At 32.8% G+C, this 22,001-nt stretch overlaps 1 protein-coding gene across 2 annotated transcripts in view; it reads left to right on the top strand.

Annotated features, from left to right (window-relative positions):
* The window catches only part of LOC145279777 (N-acetylgalactosamine-6-sulfatase-like), a 148,971-nt gene that overhangs the window by 15,163 nt on the left and 111,807 nt on the right, over positions 1 to 22,001 (top strand). For both annotated transcript variants that reach the window (XM_080131100.1, XM_080131099.1), the window contains exon 2: positions 15,005 to 15,128. In XM_080131100.1, the coding sequence (XP_079987226.1) occupies positions 15,005 to 15,128 (124 nt within the window). The remainder of the gene's footprint in view (positions 1 to 15,004; positions 15,129 to 22,001) is intronic.

The raw sequence follows: 22,001 nt of genomic DNA, 5'->3' as shown, positions 1-22,001 counted from the left end.
AAAATGATACTGATCTTGTGAAAATCCGTTGCCTCTGTTGACATTTTTAAGCAGACATACAAACATACATACATACAAACATTTAAACGAACAGGTGAGATTTATATTATAGAATACAAGGACCTTAAGTCGTAATGTGCACTACAGAATATTCCACTATTGATATCTTCAAGCATTTTTCATAGTGGTGGGACGATTAATCGGAATCGTTAATCGTAAGAATCGTGTATTTTGGGAGGTATTGAAATCGGAATCGCATCGTTAAAAAATACCTTAATTTTCCGATTCCTTCATTACGATTCTTTTAGTCTGATGTTGAAAAAAAGAAAAAGATTTCCTGATATTTCTAACCGCAAGAGAGAAATGTAGCATGTTGTAAAAAGAAACCAAAGAAATTCATTATTAACAGGGCAATGCTTAGTGCCCCTCCCTTACAAGGTTCATTCATTCAGATCTATTGTAATCAAAACTACAAAAGAGTTAACTTGAACAGAAGTATGCAGGGCTCTACATTGCGAGTAAAAATAAAAAAACGCTTATCTTTTTGGCGATTGTTTTTTTTTACTGACAAATCTTCTAATACTGAATGAAAATGCTTTTTCAACTTATATTTTCTTAAAATAAAACGAGCAAAGTCAAATTATTTAAACAGTAAAAGGTTTAATAGAACAATATACTTTTTTTTTCTTTTTTTAAAAGAAGGCTTTTGAAAGAAATATCTCTAAAATGAAATTGATCACGTTGTATTATTTCGCAAAGTTTTCACAGTAGTCGGCTTCTTTTGAAGTTTAAAAAAAATCGACCCCATACCTATCTCTCCCAAACCTAAAGTTATTAAATAACCCCTTCGTTAATTTAAGGGTAATTAATTCAATTCAGTCAAGTTTTTTTTTTTAATTTCATTGAAATAAAATCCATTATTTTTTTTATATTTTTTCTCCAGAAAGATAAAACCCTGAATTTGATTATATTAAAAGCAGAATAATATAATCTTTTTTCTAGAATTTTAAATTGAAAATTAAAAGTGTTTTGCGCAGTTTTTTCCCGAAAAAAAAAGAAATTAATATATATATTTTTAAAAGGTTTTGTAATCAATTAATTTTTATGTCTAAATAATATTTACGATTAATTAAATAATTTCATTTTAAAAAGTATTTATGAATAGAATTTTACTTAAGACTTATAGTTTAGCAATATTGAACCGCATCAACCATGTGTGAATTGAACACAGTCAACCAAAAAAAAAAATTCAAAAGAAAATGCATATTTGCATTTCATTATGTAAACTTTTATACATTGGTTTCAAAAATTAAATTCTATAAGTTTTTTTTGTTAACTACCGGTTGGTACAATTTACCGCCCCATCCCTTTATATTTTTTTCTTTTTGTCTTTTTTAGCGGATTATTTTCAATTAATTATCCAAATAAGTGACTAGCTTTAAAACAAAATTTAATAGTAAATTATTTGTTTACAGATAAACTGAATTTTCTAATATGGCCCAAAGTCCAAAAAAAGTCTTGCATGGAAACTTTTTGAAGTTGAAGATGATGAGTTGAAAGCCATTTGCAAAGTCTGTCAAATTAAAATATCGTGAGGAATAAAACCATCTAACATGACCACAACCAACATGTTAAAACATTTAACTATGAAGCATCCAAATAAATTGGAGGAGCAAAATAAAAAAGAAAAGGAACAAAAAATTACCAACTAGTCACTCAGAGTAGTTTTATTAGTGAGGGTCGAAATCGCAGTGTCTTTTTTTTTTTTTTGCCTACGTCACCATCTAGGTGTCACCAATTTTTTTAACCCTCCTTAACTTCAAAGAGTAAATACAATATATACAACTAAAAAAATAATTTTTAAAAATGCTGATTCTATTCATGAAAAATTCTTTTAACTAGAAATTAAAACTTAGGTAAAGATAGCTGACTGACAGCAACAGGAGCACTGGTTAACTACTGAACCACGTGGAAAGGTGTGGGGGGAGGAAAAAAAGGAAATTAAATGATGATAATAAATTATGATAACCGTCTTTGAAAGGCACTAAACTCCTAAAATTTACTTCCTTAAAATTTTAGGCGGCACTCCCCGGCGATTTTAAAGCACTCTCTCTCTCTCAAAAAAAAAAAAAAAAAGATTTAATTTTTAAGTTTAGGAAAGATATATTTATTATAACCGAATTCCTGTATGAAGACTGGATCTACTTTATTGGACGTTAATTTGTGAGATAAGTAATTTTTCAATGTTTAATATGTTTTTAAAGTTTCAATTATCAATTAAATTTTTTTAATTGCGTTTATTTTTCAATTTATTTAAAAAAAACAGGGTTTTAAATGTATTTTTCAAGGTAACAAGCTTCGAAAGAAGTCTAATAAAAAAAAATCACTTAATTTTTAATTTCGACAACCCTGAGAATTTAATTATTAAAAAAATATTGAAATGTGACATTTTTCTTATTTAACATTTCTATTAGTTCAATTAATTTTCTTTCAATAATTCATTTCACTCAACAAACTTCATTTTTTTTTTTTAATCTTTTTCTGTAATTTTGGTAATTATGTTTGCTCAATTTTATCTAGTATTTCATTTGTTTTTTATAGTGGTATCATTTTTATATGTGTTCCTTTGATATACCCTATTTCAAAATTAGTTTGGTTAAACTTATTCTTCACGTTTAAACAACGTGTAAAAGCAATGAAAAAGTAAGAAAAAATAATAGGTGTTAACTACTCCTTGTGAATTATGGAGGTTTGAAGAACTGCCGTCACAAATACAACTATCAATAGCCAAACAAAAAATCGTTTTTGAAATTCCTTTAATTGTAACTTTTCGCTATACCTACTTTTTGGTATAAAACACAAAAACTTCCGATTAATGGTATTTCTCATATATAGTCGTTAACTTTGGAAAGGTTATTTTGTATCTACGGCACCATGTCACGTGGTATATTGTTTTTTTTTTCATTACGCACGTTCATTTATAAATTATTAAATTAAATATTTATCTTTTTTATATTTAATTAGTATATATTTTCTTTCTCTTCCGCTATATTTTTTTATTTAATTCATTAAATCTGTTAATTATGAGGACCAAAATAATGAATCGTGTGTATTCTCTAATTTTCTTGTTTTTGTTCTGTTATATAAATTCTATTTTATTTGTTTTTGCTCTGAAGGATAAATTCTATTTTCTTTGAGTTTTTTTTTTCTGTATTCCAATTAAGTAAAATAAATTTTCTCTAAAATAAACTTTGCTAATTTTTCCGTTTAGTTTACTATATAATAATTTTGTTTAAACCAAAACACGACAGTGTAGACATAAAATATCTCTTCCAAAGTTAGGGAACATATTTGGGAACTACCGATCATAAGTATAAAACTACCTAGTATATTTCCAAACAATAATTCCCTCGGAATCGGAATCGTACTTGGTATCGGAATCGTTAATCAATATTTTCCTGGAATCGGAATCGTATAAAAATTAGGAATCGTCCCAACACAAAATTATTTTATCTTTTCTTACAAACTTTTCTTTTGCTAATTGCCTCAATCGAGAAGGATTTCTCCTTCCCTGAGCGATAGTAGAACAGATGATGTATAGTACCTGAACTTGCACATCTTTATTAACGCAAATAGGCCCCAATCTTTTTTTTTTACATTGACAATATTTACGTGACTGAAGTAGGAAAGAAGACTGTCGTTATATGTTGAGTTATACAAAAATTTTATTAAAAAAACTAAAAATATTTATGAAATTATTTGTTTCTCAAAAGTGAGTACTCAGATTTTTGGAGATATTGAAAAGTGAGAGAAGTATTATTTATAGACTAGCATTTCAGCCCGGCGTTGCCCAGGTGTTTGGAAGTGTATGTTGAGCAAAAAAAAAAAAAAAAGCAGTCAATTTTTTTAACATTAACCCTATTATGATCACTTAACATTTATTGGTTTGGGCTCAAATCAAGTTATTAAGTTAGATCCATGTCCAAGGAAGGAACCTATATCTAAAATTTCAATTGTTTATACTCAAAATTGGCGGAGGAGTTTGGTAGAGTTCTCAAAGGTCAAATCGTTGAACTTTGACTGACCTCTTAACAGCCAAATTTCTAGCTGAAAAAGGATTACAGAGGTTTTCCCAAATCTCAGTAACCTGTATATCAAATTTCGAGTCTGTAGACTGAAAATTGACAGAGTTATTGTGTAGGGAAATGTACACAGGCACACAGACAGACAGACACGTTCGCTTTTATAGATATATAGATATATTTAAAACTTTAAAATGTTTTCAGTGTTTTCCAAAATAAACGAGTGATGCTTCTAAACTAACACTTTTATTTATACATATTTTAAAATTCTTTTTTTATGTAAGTCATTAACATATTTTTACTATATTTTCAGCGAACTTGAACTAATGAAATATGTTATACACGAAATAAGCCAAGAATACTAGCATTTTACTCATTTAAAAAGTATTTTTCTTCAGAAATTGTCATGACCGCCACCACCCTCTCCAACCTCTAGACATGATTTAAATATTTGCCAATTTTACTATGTTATTGTTTGCGTTTTCTTTCTTCTATTATTAAAAGTTGAGCTATTTTTTGTCTTCATTTTTCAAAAGTTGGGCTGTTCTGCCAACTTTTATTTAAAGTAGGGTTTTGTCTTTTCTTATTTAAAATTGAGCAATTTATTCTCCTTCTGTATTTAAAATTCAGCTGTTTGTCTATTATTTAAATTCGAGCTGCTTATTTTTATTTAAATCGGATCTGGTTTTGTTTTATTAAAAATTGATTTGTCTATTTTATTTGAGTTGTTCATTTTGTTATTTAAATTTGATTTATTTTGTTATTTAAATTTAATTTATTTATTATTTAAATTTTAGTTATTTATTTTGTTATTTAAATTTGATTTGTTTATTTTGTTATTTAAATTTTAGTTGTTTATTTTGTTATTTAAATTTTAGTTGTTTATTTTGTTATTTAAATTTTAGTTGTTTATTTTGTTATTTAAATTTGATTTGTTTATTTTGTTATTTAAAGTCGTGCTGTTAGTTGTGCTGTTCTTTTTATTATTTAAAGTTGATCCGTTGATTTATTTTCATTGTTCAAAGTTGAGTCATTGATTTTTATTATTATCATCATCATCATCATCATCATCGAAGTTGAGCCATTCTTTTCTTTATTTAAAGTCAAGCCGGTCTATTTTGCAATTTTCTTTTTAAATATAAAAAGCTGTAACAGATGTTTTATACAAAGGTCTAACGAACTTTATCATCTGATGCCTTCAAGTAGGATAATCAGGCCACAATCAACTCTTCCTAGTTCCGCATCACCTGCAGCATGTCAAACTTTTGCCATCGTTTCAGCTTCTTAATCTAAATGTCCTCCTTTGCAAACATTCACTACCTTTTAGTATGCAAGTGTCACACTGTATTTATCTTGTCTCTTCAACGCCACCTGATATCACCATTCAGCACTAGTGTCCGACACCCTTAGCTGTGATAGTAACAGTAAATCTAAGAATTTTCCCCCCATTGCTTTTATCTGATAAAACTACATATTCCACGTGGTATTGTATGAGCTTTTGACAGTTCTCCTCTTCACCTGCCTCCGCTATCTCAACGCCAGCAATTCCTCATTTCCTCATCCGCCGCCCTTTTTAATCAGGCCTGGGATCCGCTTCCTATCGTTCTTACATGCAACATTGGCTCATACTTCAATAAAGCCTAAATCTTGTTGCTCGTGCCAGGGATACAGCCAGTTGCTTGTCAGTTAGTTTTGACAATGATAGCTCATTAGGAAGTGATTGGGAAGGGAGAGATGTGAGGGAGCGGTGGTGCAACTGCAGCGTCCGTGATCGCCAGGTTTCAGCGGTTGGGGAAAGGCGGTAGTTGGATAGTTGATTAAAATGAAATAAGAGCTATTAAAAGACCTGCTCGACTTTGCTTGGGTTGCAGTCTCCCTGTCTTGAATAATCTACCGACTGGAGACCAACGTCAGGTTTCATTAGTCAAGCTAGGTTGCCTCCCTCTCCAATGATCCCGCCACTGTTCTGCTGAGGGTCACACACAGTCATATTATCCTAATGATGAGACTGGAAACAGAGACCCACCAAAATCAGAGACCCATGCAGCAATATTTTAATTAGTATATATTTTCTTTCTCTTCCGCTATAATATTTTAATTTGTATGATGTACGTATCCATGATATAAAAAAATATTCTGTTCCAAAAATCATGTAAATTGATCAAGTAGTTTTATTTTTATAAATAAAATGATTAAGAGATTAATGGAAATTCATAAGCATTACCAGAGTGAAAAACAAAATCTCACAAGTTTGAATTATTTGGAATTATCTCCCTTTATTCTTGAGACAATTTTCAATATCGCATTGTGAAACAGTTTTAACATTTGATTTTCTTATTTAAAACTAAAACTACTTGATCAATTTACATGATTGTTGGAATACGATATTTGCTTTCCATCATGGATATGTACATCATACAGATTTTTCTTTATTATTGTTTTTATATATAGGGAAACTTTGGACAAGCACTTTTTTTATAATGTAAAGTGCAGGGTTGAAAAATAAAAAGGAGTCAGAGGTTTTCGTTTGACTTAAGAGAATGCTCAGTCGGAATCTTTTGAAATGCTAAAAGTTGGGATTTGACCTTATACATATGTTTTAATATGTACAAATGAATACACTTTAGTTTTTTTATTGTAGAGCGGAGGATAAATACTGAGAACTTCATTAAGATCGGATACTTCTCTAATTTTTTGGATTTTTTTTTTGTTTTGTTTTAAATCAGGATTTTCATATTTTTGGTTATCTCTCTTTTACACTGCTTGATGTTTTTGCTTTTAAGAAATAGAATGTTAAAATATGAATACACTGGTGATCGGACGATTCCAATATTTTTTCTGATTCCGATACAATTACCAATTCCAATTCTAATTCTTTTAAAATCTCTAAATATTTAGGTTTTTAGATTACAGTGAAAAACTCATGTAATATGCATGTATATTTTTGCAAATGTAAAAGTACACTTTTGGGGTCATCTATAGACACTTTTGGGGTCATCTATAGTTCTACTAGTAGTTTAATATCAATAAATATTTATTATTAGTACCAGCAATGGAAAATTTAAGTTTTAAACACGCAATTAAAAAATCATGTTTTGCATCAAAAACCAGGCACAATTTTCCAAGTCGAATATTCCAAAATGTTCCAATTTTTACGATTTCTGATTTCAATTAATCGTTATGACACTAGTATAAACACGTATATATGCTTGAATATCGATTTAATACCTGCTGAATAATTAATTAAAAAAACATTTCTGAATTGTACCCACATATATTTACCAATTTAACAAATAAAGAGAATATATTCTAGCCATTTTCAATAAAATTGAATTAAAATTAAGAAATACATAAAGAAAAAAATAGATTAACAATTAAATAAACAGACAAGAATATACCATTTTAACATAAATAATATATTTTAACTTGAAGGTATTTTAAATGGGATAAACAATGTTTAAAAGTAATAAGTGTTATTATTGCTTTGTACGGTCCTTTTCTTGAGAGGGTAATTTTAGACGTTTCTTTCCCTTAGATGGGTTACATTTTTTGTTCTCTTTTTTTGAGAAGGGGATGTTTCTTCTGAAATATCAAAAGCTGTTGGATAATAATAAGTGTTTTATTTACTGATGTAGTGTTGGTACAATTAATCAGAATCGGAAAAATCGGAAAAAATGGGGGTATCGGTATTGGACTCGAAAAAGTTGTTGCTATTTTCTGATGCCAAAACGATTCTTTTAGTTGTCTTTTTATTTGATTTGGTTTAAAGAAAAATCTTCCATTGTTGGTAATAATGATGAAACAATAAATGTTTATTGATTTTAAAATACCAATAAAGCTAAAATCTTTTGATAATTCTCCACAAATGTTAATATTGCGTTTAGGAAAAATATCTGCGTATTTCACTTGTTTTTTTTTTTTTTTTTTTTTTTTTTTTTTTTTTTTTTTTACAGAAATTGGGGAAAATATCAACTCTATAGTTAAATATTTATAGATTTATAAAGAATCGGAATCTGTAATTTTTTTTTTTTTGTTTTTTGTTTTTTACACAGTGGTCACCACTTATCAAGGCCCAGAAGCCACTCAGGGATAAGGGTTATTGCAAGTACATTACGTTAGTGTGGAGATTTGATGAAGTGTTTACTTAAGGGGGCGGTTCATTAGGAATTTCTTAACGTTGGACTTGAAGACATCCAAGTTGTAATCAGATTGGAAGCAGGCAGACGGAACAAGTATAAATCATGCAGAATATTGTATCGGAATCGGGAATTTAGTACGGAATCGGTAATTGTATCAGAATCGGAAAAAAATTGGAATCGTCTCATCACTAATTGTATTTGAAAGATCCGTTGAAATATAAACAGATAATTGTAAAGATTAATATTTCAAATATTATCTTCCATTGTTTGTTTTGTTCATCCTTTCTTTTATCATTCCGGTTTTCCACATTACTGTCAGCCTTCATACATACCTACATATTTACCAGAATGCTTCAAGCAAACTACCATTCCCTTTCAGATTACTTGTACTTTTATTAACCTTCTATTATTAATGGAGATTTTGCATCTCTCTATCAGAGTTGAAACTAATCGATTTAAGACTATTGTATCCAATACTATTGTATAGTAACAAAGCCACTGGCATCTATGCAAATGACCAAGCTATGGCGCTAGTGTAACGTCACAATCAGAATGGATGAAGAGGAAAGAAAAAAGAGAAAAATAAACGTGGTGAAGGAGACTTTTAAGCACATGTTGACACAGCAGGGTTTTCTTTGTTTATTTAAACCACACAATAGGAACTTTTAAACATGATGCAAGACTCATTTGTCCTCCCAACTTTTAACAAGATTTTCAAATGACTGTATAAAATGGAACACATTACAGACATAACAGCTGACTACAGCTGTAGTTTAAGAAACTGTTAAATGATCTTCATAAATCAGGAATGCAACCATATTGTCGCTGGCTGAAAAATATGTCAGGCTGCTTGATGTGGAAACGACCGGTAGTAAATGCCTTTTCTTTCAACTGAAAAAAGAAAATTTTCAAGTTATTTTCCTTTATTTTTTTGTGGGACTTTCATATAAAATGTCAGGTCCATGTTAAAATGTAATGCTTACATTGCAGTATTCATAGAATACTATAGGGAGGGAGGTAATGTAATATAGTTTTAAATAAAGGTAATTTATAGAAGGCAATACGATGCAAACATGTAACCAATAGGCACAAACTGAAGTAAATTTAGACATATAACAGTGAAATGAGCTCTTCAGATTCATCTTTTACTATGACAATATATATGTACAGTTGAACCCCGGATACGGCATTAAAAATTAGTAACAAAATACAGTACAGTATATAATACACATTTATATAATGAAATAACATTATAAATAATACCGTAAGGCGGGGCAAATACCGTAACCGGGGGTTGGAAAAACATTGTATTCCACATCGTAACCTTAAAACACGTATCCTAGGGCCACCATATGCCAGCGGTGTATGTGTTGTTTTTTTTTATATATATTTTTGTAACATTGTATTCTGTTTTTACTTGCATCGATACAAGTTCCGTATGATATTATTTCAGGAACATTTCTCTTCATCAGATATGGGGTCAACTTTAGTTCAAACGTGCATAGGTGGTTGGAAATAAGAGCATGTTAACAGAAATTGGGATGGATTTGAAATCATTATTTAAAACATATTGTTACGAATCCATTGTTTTTCTTTAGACTTAATAATATAGAGTCAGTATTAATTGCTTTGATTTTTTTTATTTTGTATGCATAATTTCTTTGCATTTTTATTTACGTTTAATTAAGTCAGATGGTTTAAAATTTACCGAGTTAAAGGGAAGTAGTTTTGTCATATGAATTATAGTACGAATATCTCTATCTCTATTATTATATAAAAGGAACTTTGTGTGTGTATTCGTTTCCTATGGACTTGAAAACGGCTGGGTCGCAGACGAAGGTACTTTATGTGCCTGCCAATGTTCTTAGATAGGTTTTGTAGTGGAATGTCTTCAATAAGTATCGATAATCGAAATAATCCAATGAAAGAAGGAACAGGCGATTTTGACCATAGTTAACACCTTACACAGCCTAACATCGCAAGTGCATATGAGAAATTTTATTACCACACAAGCTAAAAGGTCCACCATATAAAATCAACAGTAGGTGTTTTGGTATGAGAGGGATGCGTTTGAACTCAATATTTCTGTTTGAAGCACAATTGCACGATCATACTTGACTTTTTTTTATTTTAAACTTTAATTCAAAGTCATTATATATAAAAATCTATATTCCTATAAATTTGATTTTTGTGTGTGTGTGCATTGATATTCGTATTAAAAACCCTTTTTACTATTTATTTCAAATGAAAATACAACTTTGTTATATATGGGTCGTGGAATTGCATTCACTAGCAAAAGATCTAGCTAATTTGCATATTCTTCGAAACATTCATTTTAACTAATTCCCTATTAGTTTTTTTCGGTTTTCTCATGGAATGATCATCTTTAGTTAACTATTACGTGTAATTATATTCATGCAGATATTCTACATGATTTATACTTGCGGATTATTTGCATAAAAAGATTATAGTAAACACAAACCTCTTTCTATATATTTATGCATGCATATGTATTTTTGTTTAAAAAATTTTGCCTCCAAAATTCCTCCCGCAGTTTTTGGTCTACAGATATGAAACTTGATATATAAGGTATTCGACCCCATGGAAAACTTTATATTTGGATTTTAGTCCGGATAAATCAGTACAAAAGTGTGAAAATTAAAAAAAATGAAATTTGCCAGGCGAACGATGGCATTACAAATATGCATGCATAACGTAGTAGCTATTGGTTCATGTTTTAATTTTTAGCCTTCATAGCTCAGGCATTAACGTCAAAGGAAAAATAAATCGTAAGCTAAACGTTTTGGTTTCGATTCTTAGTGGTGGCACACGAGTCATTTTCTTTTTTTTACTTTTTAAATAATTACTATATATTGAGTCCAATGTAATTTAATAATACGAAATCTGCATTAATCAAAATATTTAAGTATGTTTTGTGACCGGGCAGTGCTGAGTATCCTGCTAGTAATTTTATAAAATCAACAGTAGGTTCTCTACAGTGCAATGTAAACTACACTATATTGTGAACGTAGTCACTGTGAGAGGTACGTGAAGCTTCCTCCAGTTGCATTGTGATGGGTCCCCAATTAAAGTTGAAAATTAATCAATTTGATTGAAAAATGGGCTATTTCATTGATTTCGATGACAATAAAAATATGGGAGTGTGAAACATTCGTTGATCATCATTCAATCCCGAGCAACGTCTGGTCACCCTGCTAATATATATATATATATATATATATATATATATATATATATATATATATATACGAGCATTTCAGCCTGGTGTTGCCCGGGTGTTTGGAGGTGTGTGTTGAGCAAAAAAAAAAAAAAAAGTGGTAGTAGGAAGGCAGACTCAAACCCGTACCACGAAGGAGGAAGAAATGTGATATCTTTGCTGTTATGACGACCGCCAAACTGGAAGTGAGTGACGTAGGTTTAAATTAAGGCTAGACAATCGAAAAGAGGTAATGACTTTCGAAAATATCGGCGAAAAAAGCGACCCCCTCCCTGTTGAAAAGTGCCCAGTTGAGGGTGAAGAAATTACTGTTTTTAGCCAATTTTTTTATATTTGTCGTATAAAGGGTTGAGTTTCAAAACGATATTGATCTTGTGAAAATGCGTCGCCTCTGTCGAAAGTTTTAGACAGACATGCAAGCATATATACATTTTTATATTGGTAGCTCAAATTTTTGACCCAAACCGATTAAAAAGCTTGCCCTATCTTTGAATACCCTTTATGTAAAATTTCAAATGTTTAGACCAGAAATTGTCTGAGTAATTTGGTAGAGACCGTAGAGGTCAAACTTTTTTAAACTTTGACCCCTATTATGACCCCTTAACATTTATTGTTTTAGGCTCAAATCAAGTTATTAAGTTAGATCCATGTACAGGAACCTATATCTAAAACTTCAATTATTTATACCCAAAATTGGTGGAAGAGTTTGGTAGAGTTCTCAAAGGTCAAATCGTTGAACTTTGACCCCTTAACAGCGAAATTTCTGGCCGAAAACGGGTTACAAAGATTTTTCCAAATCTCAGTACCCTGTATATCAAATTTCGAGTCTGCAGACTGAAAATTGACAGAGTTATTGTGTAGGGAAATGTACACAGACAGACAGACAGACACTTTCATTTTTATAGATATAGAAATATATAAAGAAACTGGAGCAAAACATACATAATGATTTTTTTTTTTATTTATTATTCAATTTTCACCCCAAACAAGGCACAGTATCACTTTGAAGTAGGGGACTACTATCGGGGACATAAGTTGCAGGGATATTATGAAGGGAGATGAGTAGCAAGATGTCTGTTCACATTACACTTGAACTTCTGCATGTCAGTAGAGTTGGGAAAGCAGAATCTCGGAAGAGAATTCCAAAGTCTAGGAGCTCTGGGGAAGAAACTATTGGAGTAGAAGGCTTTCTTGCACCTAGGGATCTCTACTGTGAAGGGGTGGGATTTAGCTGCTTGTCGGGTTTGTCACGTCAAGAGGGTATAAGTGATTGTAGTTTGTCAGAACATTCACTATTAAAATACACATTTCATCGATGGGACACAAGCTGAAGACTAGATGACAGTTCAGTACCTATCAGGTTGGTGACTCTCTTTTGAACCCTGTCCAGGAGTGAGAGACTAGTAGCAGATGCACTAGCCCAAATGTGACAATAGTACTCCATACATGAGCAAATGGTAGGCTTATAGAGGTATAGGATACTTTCAGGCATCTAGCACGGTAGAGAGAACCCACCGTCTTCGCAGCAGCCTTGGCAATGCTCTCAATGTATCTATTCCAGTTCATGTTTCCTGTGAACGTTAGGCCTAGGAGTTTAAAGGAATTACTTTCAGGTAATGTGTTCTTGGCCATTGCTATTGGTGGTAGAGAAGGTTTCTTGTAATTATTGAAGGAAACAAGCTTAGTCTTGGCAGCATTGAATGTGACCATCCATTTTTGTCTCTATTCTACTACAGATTGGAGGTCTTCCTCTAGTGTTTCTGCTCATTTGTCCTCCCCTCGTGTTAAAAGAAAAAAATCACACACAACCTTAGTCCTATCATATTATAAAGTACATACACACATATATATCCATTCTAGCTCTCCCTCATTATCATTCCTGCAATAGGAAGTGTAAGAGTCACAGAAAATTTATTTTCCTCTATATTTAAACACTTAAACATTTTCTAAACCAGACTTTTATAGAATTTGAAATTCTCTTTTAACATTTTTCTAACTGTATATTAATTTAATTCAGCCAAATGCTCTGACCGAATTTTATCATTGAATTATGTGTTCCTTGTGGATTCTAACATACCTATAACTCCCGCGATCAATGTCTGTTATCACTAATTCAAAATTTTCAATCTTTATACTGATCAGTTTTTTTTTGTTTTTTTTTTTACATGGGTGTCACCACTTATCAAGGCCCAGAGGCCACTCAAGGATAAGGGTTAATAGGTATACATTAGTCATTGTGATTTTAGCATAGTAAACAGTGGGAATTTTGTAACTTGGATTACTTAGGGGGACGATTCAATTAGAACTTGTTCACATTGGACTTTTTCTTTTTTTTTTCATAGGTATCACCACATTATCAAGGCCAAGAGGCCACTCAAGGATAAGGGTTAAAGAGTGTACAGTAGAAATTGGACAATATAATAATCATTAGTAATGAAAATTTGTTAAATTTGATAACTTATATGGAATGGCTCATCAAGAACTTATTTACGTTAGACTTGAAGACAACCATATTGTAGTCAGCCGGAAAGCAGGAAAACGGAAGACAATTCCACAGGCGTGCAGTTCTAATAAAAAAGCTTTGTTCATGGAATCTACGTTTAGGTTTAGGCACAGATAAAGAGTGGGGGGAATTATTGATAGTGTTTACAGCTAGACGAGTGTTTCTTGTGAAAGTTTTGCAAGGGGGAACCATAGATTGAAGCACTGTGAACGAAATCTAATTATTTTTAATAATAAACCAAATCTAATTATTTTTAAAAAAATCTTTAAAAATGAGTCGCTATTTATCAAGATTAGCTGAGAGTTTTCCTCGGCATCAAAGCCAACAAAATCTTAGACCATTGTTGAGATGGCTGTTTCTCTGTTGGCTGAAGTATGGCTTTGGTTCTGTGTATTTCTAGGCGGTTCAACCTCCCAGACTTTACCCTTTCCCTTTGAGAATGTGTTAGATTATTGCTAATTGCCTGAGGTACCCCTACTGGTATATGCTAATGGGGCTACATAGGCATTTTTTCAAGCCAGAGTGCTCTTTTTCTAGGGCGCTGGCTCTTCAAATCCCACTTTTTTACCCTTGTTTCACATTATCCCACCGTGGGAGGGGGATAAATGTCTGAATCAACATTTATCAAGGCTAAAAGCCAAGGGTTAATACCATGGATGGATTGTCAATTAAATGATGAAGAATATTATGAGATAAGTAGAATAAAAAAAGTTTAATTAGCTTATGACCAATATCTGTTGACATTGGATTTGATACGTGACCATGTTATAGTCTGTAGGGAATCAATATTTTGGTATTGTGTTCCATAGATGGGAATTTCTGAACTTACTAAACGTTACACTTATACATGGTTAAGAAAAATAAAAAAGTAGAAATGAAAAAAAATTTTTTCTATTTTTATTGCTTTTTTATTTACTTTTTTGATGTCATAGTCTTTCATTTAGTGTTTTCACTTGAGGCTTATAATAAAATAAGAAAAAATAGAGGACATGAATTTATTCCTTTAATTCATATTGCTATTCTCTTTTTCCACAAAATCTAGATGGGCTGGGGAGACCTTGGAATCCTTGGTGAGCCAAATAAGGAAACTCCAAACCTGGATAAAATGGCAGCTGATGGTTTGCTTTTCCCAGACTTCTATTCTGCGAATCCACTCTGCTCACCTTGTAAGTATAAACCCTGACCCCTCTTTTGTTTGTTTTTCTTTTTTATATATTTACTACAGGGCTACCCAGCATTTCCCAGGGAAAGATTTAACATATTTCTATTAAAACTTCCATCTCTCATTCCCCCTTCTCCATTTTCTCCACTTCTCTCACCTCTATTTTTTCCTTCACCTAGCCCATTCCTCTCTCTGAACATACACATGCATACGCACAAGCAATTCATTTCAGTGTAAGGGAATTAACTCCGTGAAACTAAATGAGGGATAGGTCTCTGAATTTTCGAGATCAGGATTAATAATTTTTATTATTCGGATTGCTGTTCTTATCTTGGATATTATCCTCACACCGTTTTGGCCGATGTAACCTCTAAATATTTTCAAGTGTTGAACTCTGGGATTTTTATGTCAGACTCTGGAATCTGTACAGAATTTCAAACGGAACCTTTTAATCTAATGAGGTAGATTGTTCTTGTTTGTCTTTTCAGTAGAATTCTTAAATGATTCTTAATTATGTTTAAACCTTCAACACCTCCAAAAGACTTACATTTTTATGTTATACTAAAATGTCATCGTATATCAAGGCCCAAATGCTACTAGAGGTTAGGATTAAATTAATGATAGGTGGATGGTAAGATATGGTAGTGATTGGACAGAATTTTATTGTTTAAAGAACAGCAGTTCAACAAGAATTTGTTTACATTAGACTTAAAAACAACCATGTTGAGTGTTATTTTCACAATATTTTAGCCGATCTAACCTTCGACTTTCTTAACTGTTTTTTGTCCAGAAGAATGTCACTTACAACTGAATTACCTAGTACTTTATCCATTACGCCACAGATTCTTGTGGACAATTCTAGTATGAATTTTTGAAACCTTTAACCTTTACTTGTTTTTAGATGTCCAATTTTACTACTTATTATACATCTCTAATTATTAATACATATTACACACACACACACACACATTATTAATACATATTACTATACACACACACACACACACACACACACACACACACACATATATATATTTGTGTTTTTACTTGGTCATGGCTAACAGATAAAGAGCATGTTAGCACCCATGGATTAAATAAAAGGTTTTATTCAAAATTCCATGCAAATTCTAGGCACCTGAAGAAGGTCAGAGGTTACATCAGCTGAAACGTGGTAAAAATGACACTCAAGATGGGTCCTGGATATGACCTTAAACTATATCCAGTGGTGAAGCCCCAGCTTGTGGGCTTTGGGGAGTGTGGAGCCACTCTTTAATTACCATTGCTCCCTGGTCCACTCTGACTCGGAGTGGTAGTACATGTTAGGGTTCCAACAATGCCTTAAATAGAAACCGACTTGAAAACAACAAATATGTTCTATTAAAAATTTTTTCTTGAAAATCTTTAGATTCGGCATTAAATAGCCCGAAAAGGGTTGATATGCCGTAAAACAAAAGCAAGCAACCAACCAACACTCAAGATGAAAACAGTGGTCTGAATAAGCCAAGTAATAGAAATGAGTTACTGCCCAGTGGCTGAAAAACATAGAATGAATATTTTCTTTCTTAATTTTAGATATAACTCATCCAGAGTAACATAGATCAAGAGAATACCAAGTTTGTTGGTGTTTGTTTAGCAGTTTTAGCATGGCATATACACAAAGTGCCCCTTATAAAATAGATTTCCTCAAAACACAGACTAATAATAGCTTTGTCATATTCAAAGACAGATAATTTTTACGGGGTTCATGTGCCACTAAACTGTGCTCGATCAATCTGTAAGTTTGCGTCTCTTAAATTTTTTCTTCATCCAGTTTTAGTATTTATGGTGCTATGAGTGTCCTGGATTCTGGGGTGGGTCACACCAGATAAAGTCTCAAACCTTTTACTCATGAAGTCTGATTCAAACGGTTGACATCAACCAGGTTGTATGCAATTACGAGGGGTGTGCAATAAGTAATGCCCATGACCCACTTCCCATAGCAGTAGAGCAACAAAACTTGGCACAGTTATTAGTATTTCTCTACATAGGAACAACCCATGTAATGCATTTCTCCCATCGTTTGATGCAGCTCTGGAGACCTTTTTTGTAGAACACCCCAGGTTGGTCCTCCAACCACGACGTGACTTCAGAAATCAAGGCTGCATCATCTGAGAAACGCTTTCCTTTCAAAAACAACTTCATAGCTGGGAAGAGGTGAAAGTCAGAGGGTGCAAGGTCAGAAGAGTAGGGAGGATGGAGAAGGATTTCATAACCACACGCCCGTGCTTCTGATCTGGCGACATGCGAGTTGTGGACCGGAGCGTTGTCCTGCAGGAGGAGGGTACCTTTGCTTATCTTGCCCCACCTCTTGATTTTGATAGCTTCCCTTAATTACCCCAAAAGTGAAACATAATAGGCTCCTGTAATTGTGGTACCCTTTGCCAGGAAATCTGTCATCACTACTCCGTCCTGATTCCAGAAGACTGTGAGCATGACCTTGCCAGCGGAGGGCTGAATCCTTGCCTTCTTTGGAGGTGGTGAGTCCAAGTGCTTCCACTGCATTGACTGGGTTTTGGTCTATGGATCATAGTGATGGACCCAGGTTTCATCCTGTGTAATCAGTCTTTTGAAAAAATTTGACCCATCTTCTTGGCACATCTCCAAATTCATCCTCGAGCACTTGACACATTCTCGCTTATGGAATGGTGTGAGCAACCTGGGAATCCATCTGGCAGACATCTTATGCATATGCAAATGGTCATGAATGATAGTTTCCACAGACCCAGTACTAATCTTGACATTTTGGGCTATTTGGCAAATAGTAATGCGCCGATCTTCCAAAATGGCAGCCTCAACTTGACAGACAGATGCCTCATCATTGTCATCATCAGGTCTGGGAGCTGTTACCACAGACTTCCGGCCATGTTTGAATTCACGATGCGAGCGTTTTACAAGGTCATAAGATGGGGCATTATCACCATAAGTTTCTTTCATTTCATCAAAAGTCTCCTGTGGTGTGCATCCTTTCAAATACAAAAACCGGATAACTGCTCGACATTCAAAATGCTCCATTTCACACCTAACTCAGTTCAAACACCTGTAAAACAGAAACCACAATTACTTCAGAACTGTAATTTTCCACATAACCTGTAGAGATATAAATCATTACACATGCAAAATTTCAGCTAGGTCAGACAATTGGAAGTGGGTCAGGGGCATTACTTATTGCACGCCCCTCGTATATTGCTTCTTTCGGACCACATTTTCCTCAGCCTATCATGATATCTAGTATCCAATTTATCTGAACGCGTAATGAAGTTGACACAAGAGGTGACATTCTAATGAGACCAAGTGCATATGATATTTGAGGTATTTAAATATTGTTAGTAGAATCAAAAAGAACGGTAAAAAGGAACAAATAAATGTTACTTTTCGACTTATTTTGATTTTGATTTTTTTTTTTGTATTCTTAAGCACTTTTAAAATGCGTTTTATTACATCACAAATGTTCAATGTTTTTACAAGCTGTTGATTTTTTGCAAGATGGTTGTTGCCGACATGAGTCACATTTTCGTTGAATTCACTTTCGAATCTTTCCCTTTTAAGCAAACGTACAGCTAATAATTATCATAAATCATGCAAAACTGTAATGTTCAACTGAAATGTATATATTTATTTCCAATATTTTTGTGTAATTTTCGATTTTTGATCATTATCGAGACTTCACATGATCGTCTAATGTAAACCATGTCTTTATTTGTTCTCACTTAAGAGTTTACACTAGTTATATATTAAAAAGAAAAAACGCTTTAGAATAAGTTAAAACACAAAAACAACTAATCCAGGTAGATAAAAGGGTAATTTATCTTGCCTTCAGTACCATTTATTGTATATTTGTTTTTTAAAACCTTTTTCATTCAGTTAACTACAAAGGTTAAAAATAATATAATTGTCTCCCTTTAACCATTGACAGAGTGGTCTCCCTTTATTAGTTAAAATTTAAACCGTTTTAATAAATTCGTTGGAAATAAATTAAAAAAATTAACAAATGAGAATTAGTTAGAATACAGAATTTAATAAGATAAAATATTAAAAATAAAATAAATAAAACTGAGTATTAACACAGCTTGATATTAAGTTTAAATAATATATAACTTTCAAAAAGTGAACTGACTTTGCAATAGTCCCAGTATGCACGTCAGAAAGTCGAACACACGTGACGTGTGTTCTGTTACACGTCCGATGAGGGGATATTTTTATTTATTTATTCATTTTTTTATTTAGTTATTTATTTACTCATTTTGATCTGAATGAAGAAATATTGCCACTTTTAAATTAAGGGCTGGTTGGGGATCATATCTAGCTGAGGGCTGTGCGAGATTGTTCACATTACATTTAAATTTCTGCAGTTTAGGAAGCAGGAAACAAGGAGGGAATTCCAAAGTTTAGCAGTTCGAGAGAAGAAACTATTGGAGGAGACGGCTTCAGACATCTTGTTATTTTCTTTTTACAAGTTTTAGTTATCACTTATCGAGGCTGGAGGGCCACTTCAAGATAAGGGTTAATGAATGTACAGTGGCCACTGGGACAAATTGGTGGAAATTGGATATATTTTGATTATTTAAGGGGCCGGCTCAATAAGAACTTGTTTACATTGAACTTGAAGATGACTATATTGTAGTTAGCCGGAAATCAACGCAGCGAAACAGTTCTACAGGTGGTCAGATCTAGGAAAGAAGCTTTGTTCATAAAATCTGCATTTAGATTTATGTGGGGAAATTGTTGACAGTGGTTGTAGCTAAATGAGTGTTTGTTAACAAAGTTTGGCAAAGGGGAGACCATAGATTGAAGCTCGAATGATCATCTGCGATGAAAATAATGATAGAGTAAAGCCAGGTTCGCAAAATCTCTTCTGTGGGAAAGAGATCGCAGAGAAAAGATCATCACCTACTAGTTTTCGAAGCTAGTTTTGTCAAGTCAGAGTTGGGTGCTCCGAGCAGCTCTTGCCTAGATGTGGTAGAATGATCCAACCATTTTTTTCCCGCGATCTCGGCAACAGATTTGATGTATGAGCTCCATTTCAGATCAAGAATGAGGGTCAGTCCCAGAAGTTTGTCAAAACATGGTGCTTCCCCCAAGACGCGAGTCATTCATTTCAATTGGGGTCAGTTGGAGGTCAGAGCATTTACAATGGAAAGAGAGAAGCTAAGTTTTAGATGTATTAAAATTAACCAGCCACCGTTTTCTCCATTGAACCACGTGTTCAAGGTCCAAAGAGAGAGAAACAGATCTTTCCCGATAACCGACCATTGGCCTTCGGGACAAGATCAAAGTGTAGTATCTGTTCCGGCAGATGCTGCACTTAAGATAATTTGTACCAGTCAATGGAGGGGAAACCCTCTATACTGGGACAATCGCCTGGGTAATACCTAGGAGGTCCACCCTCCCAGGCCTTGCCACCGGGCTTTCCGGTGGGGCAAGTTTATTGCTTGCTGCCTGAGGCGCCCCGACCGGGGAATGCCGACGGGGTTACTCAGGCAATTTTTAAAATTGCAGGAGTGCCCCTCCTTTAGGGGAGCCTGCGGGGTTCCCACTTTCCGGCCTTGTGCCACATTTTGCTGATGTGGGCAGCAAATAAATATCAACCCTCTATACTGGGACAATTATTATTTTTGGTAACCAGAGTGCCCCCTTTTTGGGGAGCTGGTTTTTACCTCACATTAAAAACGGCCTTGTGCCTAATTTGCTCAGTGGGGGAGCAAATAAATACCATCTGTTCTTCAGATGTTGCACTTCAATTTCTTGTTCTCTGTCAGTGGAGGAGAAATCCTTCACGACTGAGACAATTTTTATTTTTGTTCCTTTTCTCCATGTTAAAAATGACCCTGGTGTCTAACTCTGTCCCATGGGGAGGCATTGTAAATAGGAACAATATGGATAGTCCACCTGATGCAAGTAAGAAGATAATGCATGTGAAATATCAAATATATACACGCATATATATTGGATCAATTCTATCATCTTATTTTGCTTCAGTTATATCTCTGCATTGTATTGCCTTTCTGTAATTTAAAATTTCCTGTATAATTAATATAGTATTTGTTATTTTTATTACAATGCAAAAAAAAAAAAAAAATCTGTTTAAAAAGTAGTCTATTGTAAATTCTTGTTTTAGCAAAATTATCATTTTAGAGGACTCTTATAGACCTGACATTTTTAAAATATCAGATCTACAAGGGTCCTTTTTTTTTCTTCTTTTTTTTGCATACATTTATGAAATTGTCAACGCATCATTTAAGAAGAAGAAAAAGGAATTTTGTCTTTTTCTATATATAAAACGTGCTAATAAAATTTGATTAGTTAGAAATTACAGCAACGGCAGATATCTATATTTTTATAATTTTTTTTTTTTTTTTTTATTGGTATTCATACTTAAAACTTTAAAAATTTCTATCTATTTAAAAATAAAATGCAATTTTGTTATATATGGGTCGTGGAACTGCATTCACTAGCAAAAGATGTACCTAATTTGCATATTCTTTTAAACCTTCATTTTAATTAATTCCCCATTAGTTTTTTTTCGGTTTTCTTATGGGATGATCATTTTTAGTTAACTATTATGTACAATTATATTAATACAGATATTTTACATGATTTATACTTGCATAATATTTTGCGTAAAAAGTTTATAGTAAACACAAACCTCTTTCTATATATATTTATGTATGCGTCTATATATTTGTTTTAAAAATTTTGCCTATCAAACTCCTCCTACAGTTTTTGGTCTACAGACATGAAACTTAATATATAGGGTATTAGAACCTATGCATAACTTTATATTTGGATTTTAATGGGGAAAATTTGTACAAAAGTGTGAAAATAAAAAAAAATGGAATTA

Source organism: Euprymna scolopes, chromosome 7 (genome assembly GCF_053919585.1).
Source record: "Euprymna scolopes isolate OS-2025 chromosome 7, ASM5391958v1, whole genome shotgun sequence".
Taxonomy (NCBI): Eukaryota; Metazoa; Mollusca; class Cephalopoda; order Sepiida; family Sepiolidae; genus Euprymna; species Euprymna scolopes.
Note: the sequence above shows the minus strand (reverse complement) of the source record. Positions and strands in the feature narration are given on the sequence as shown.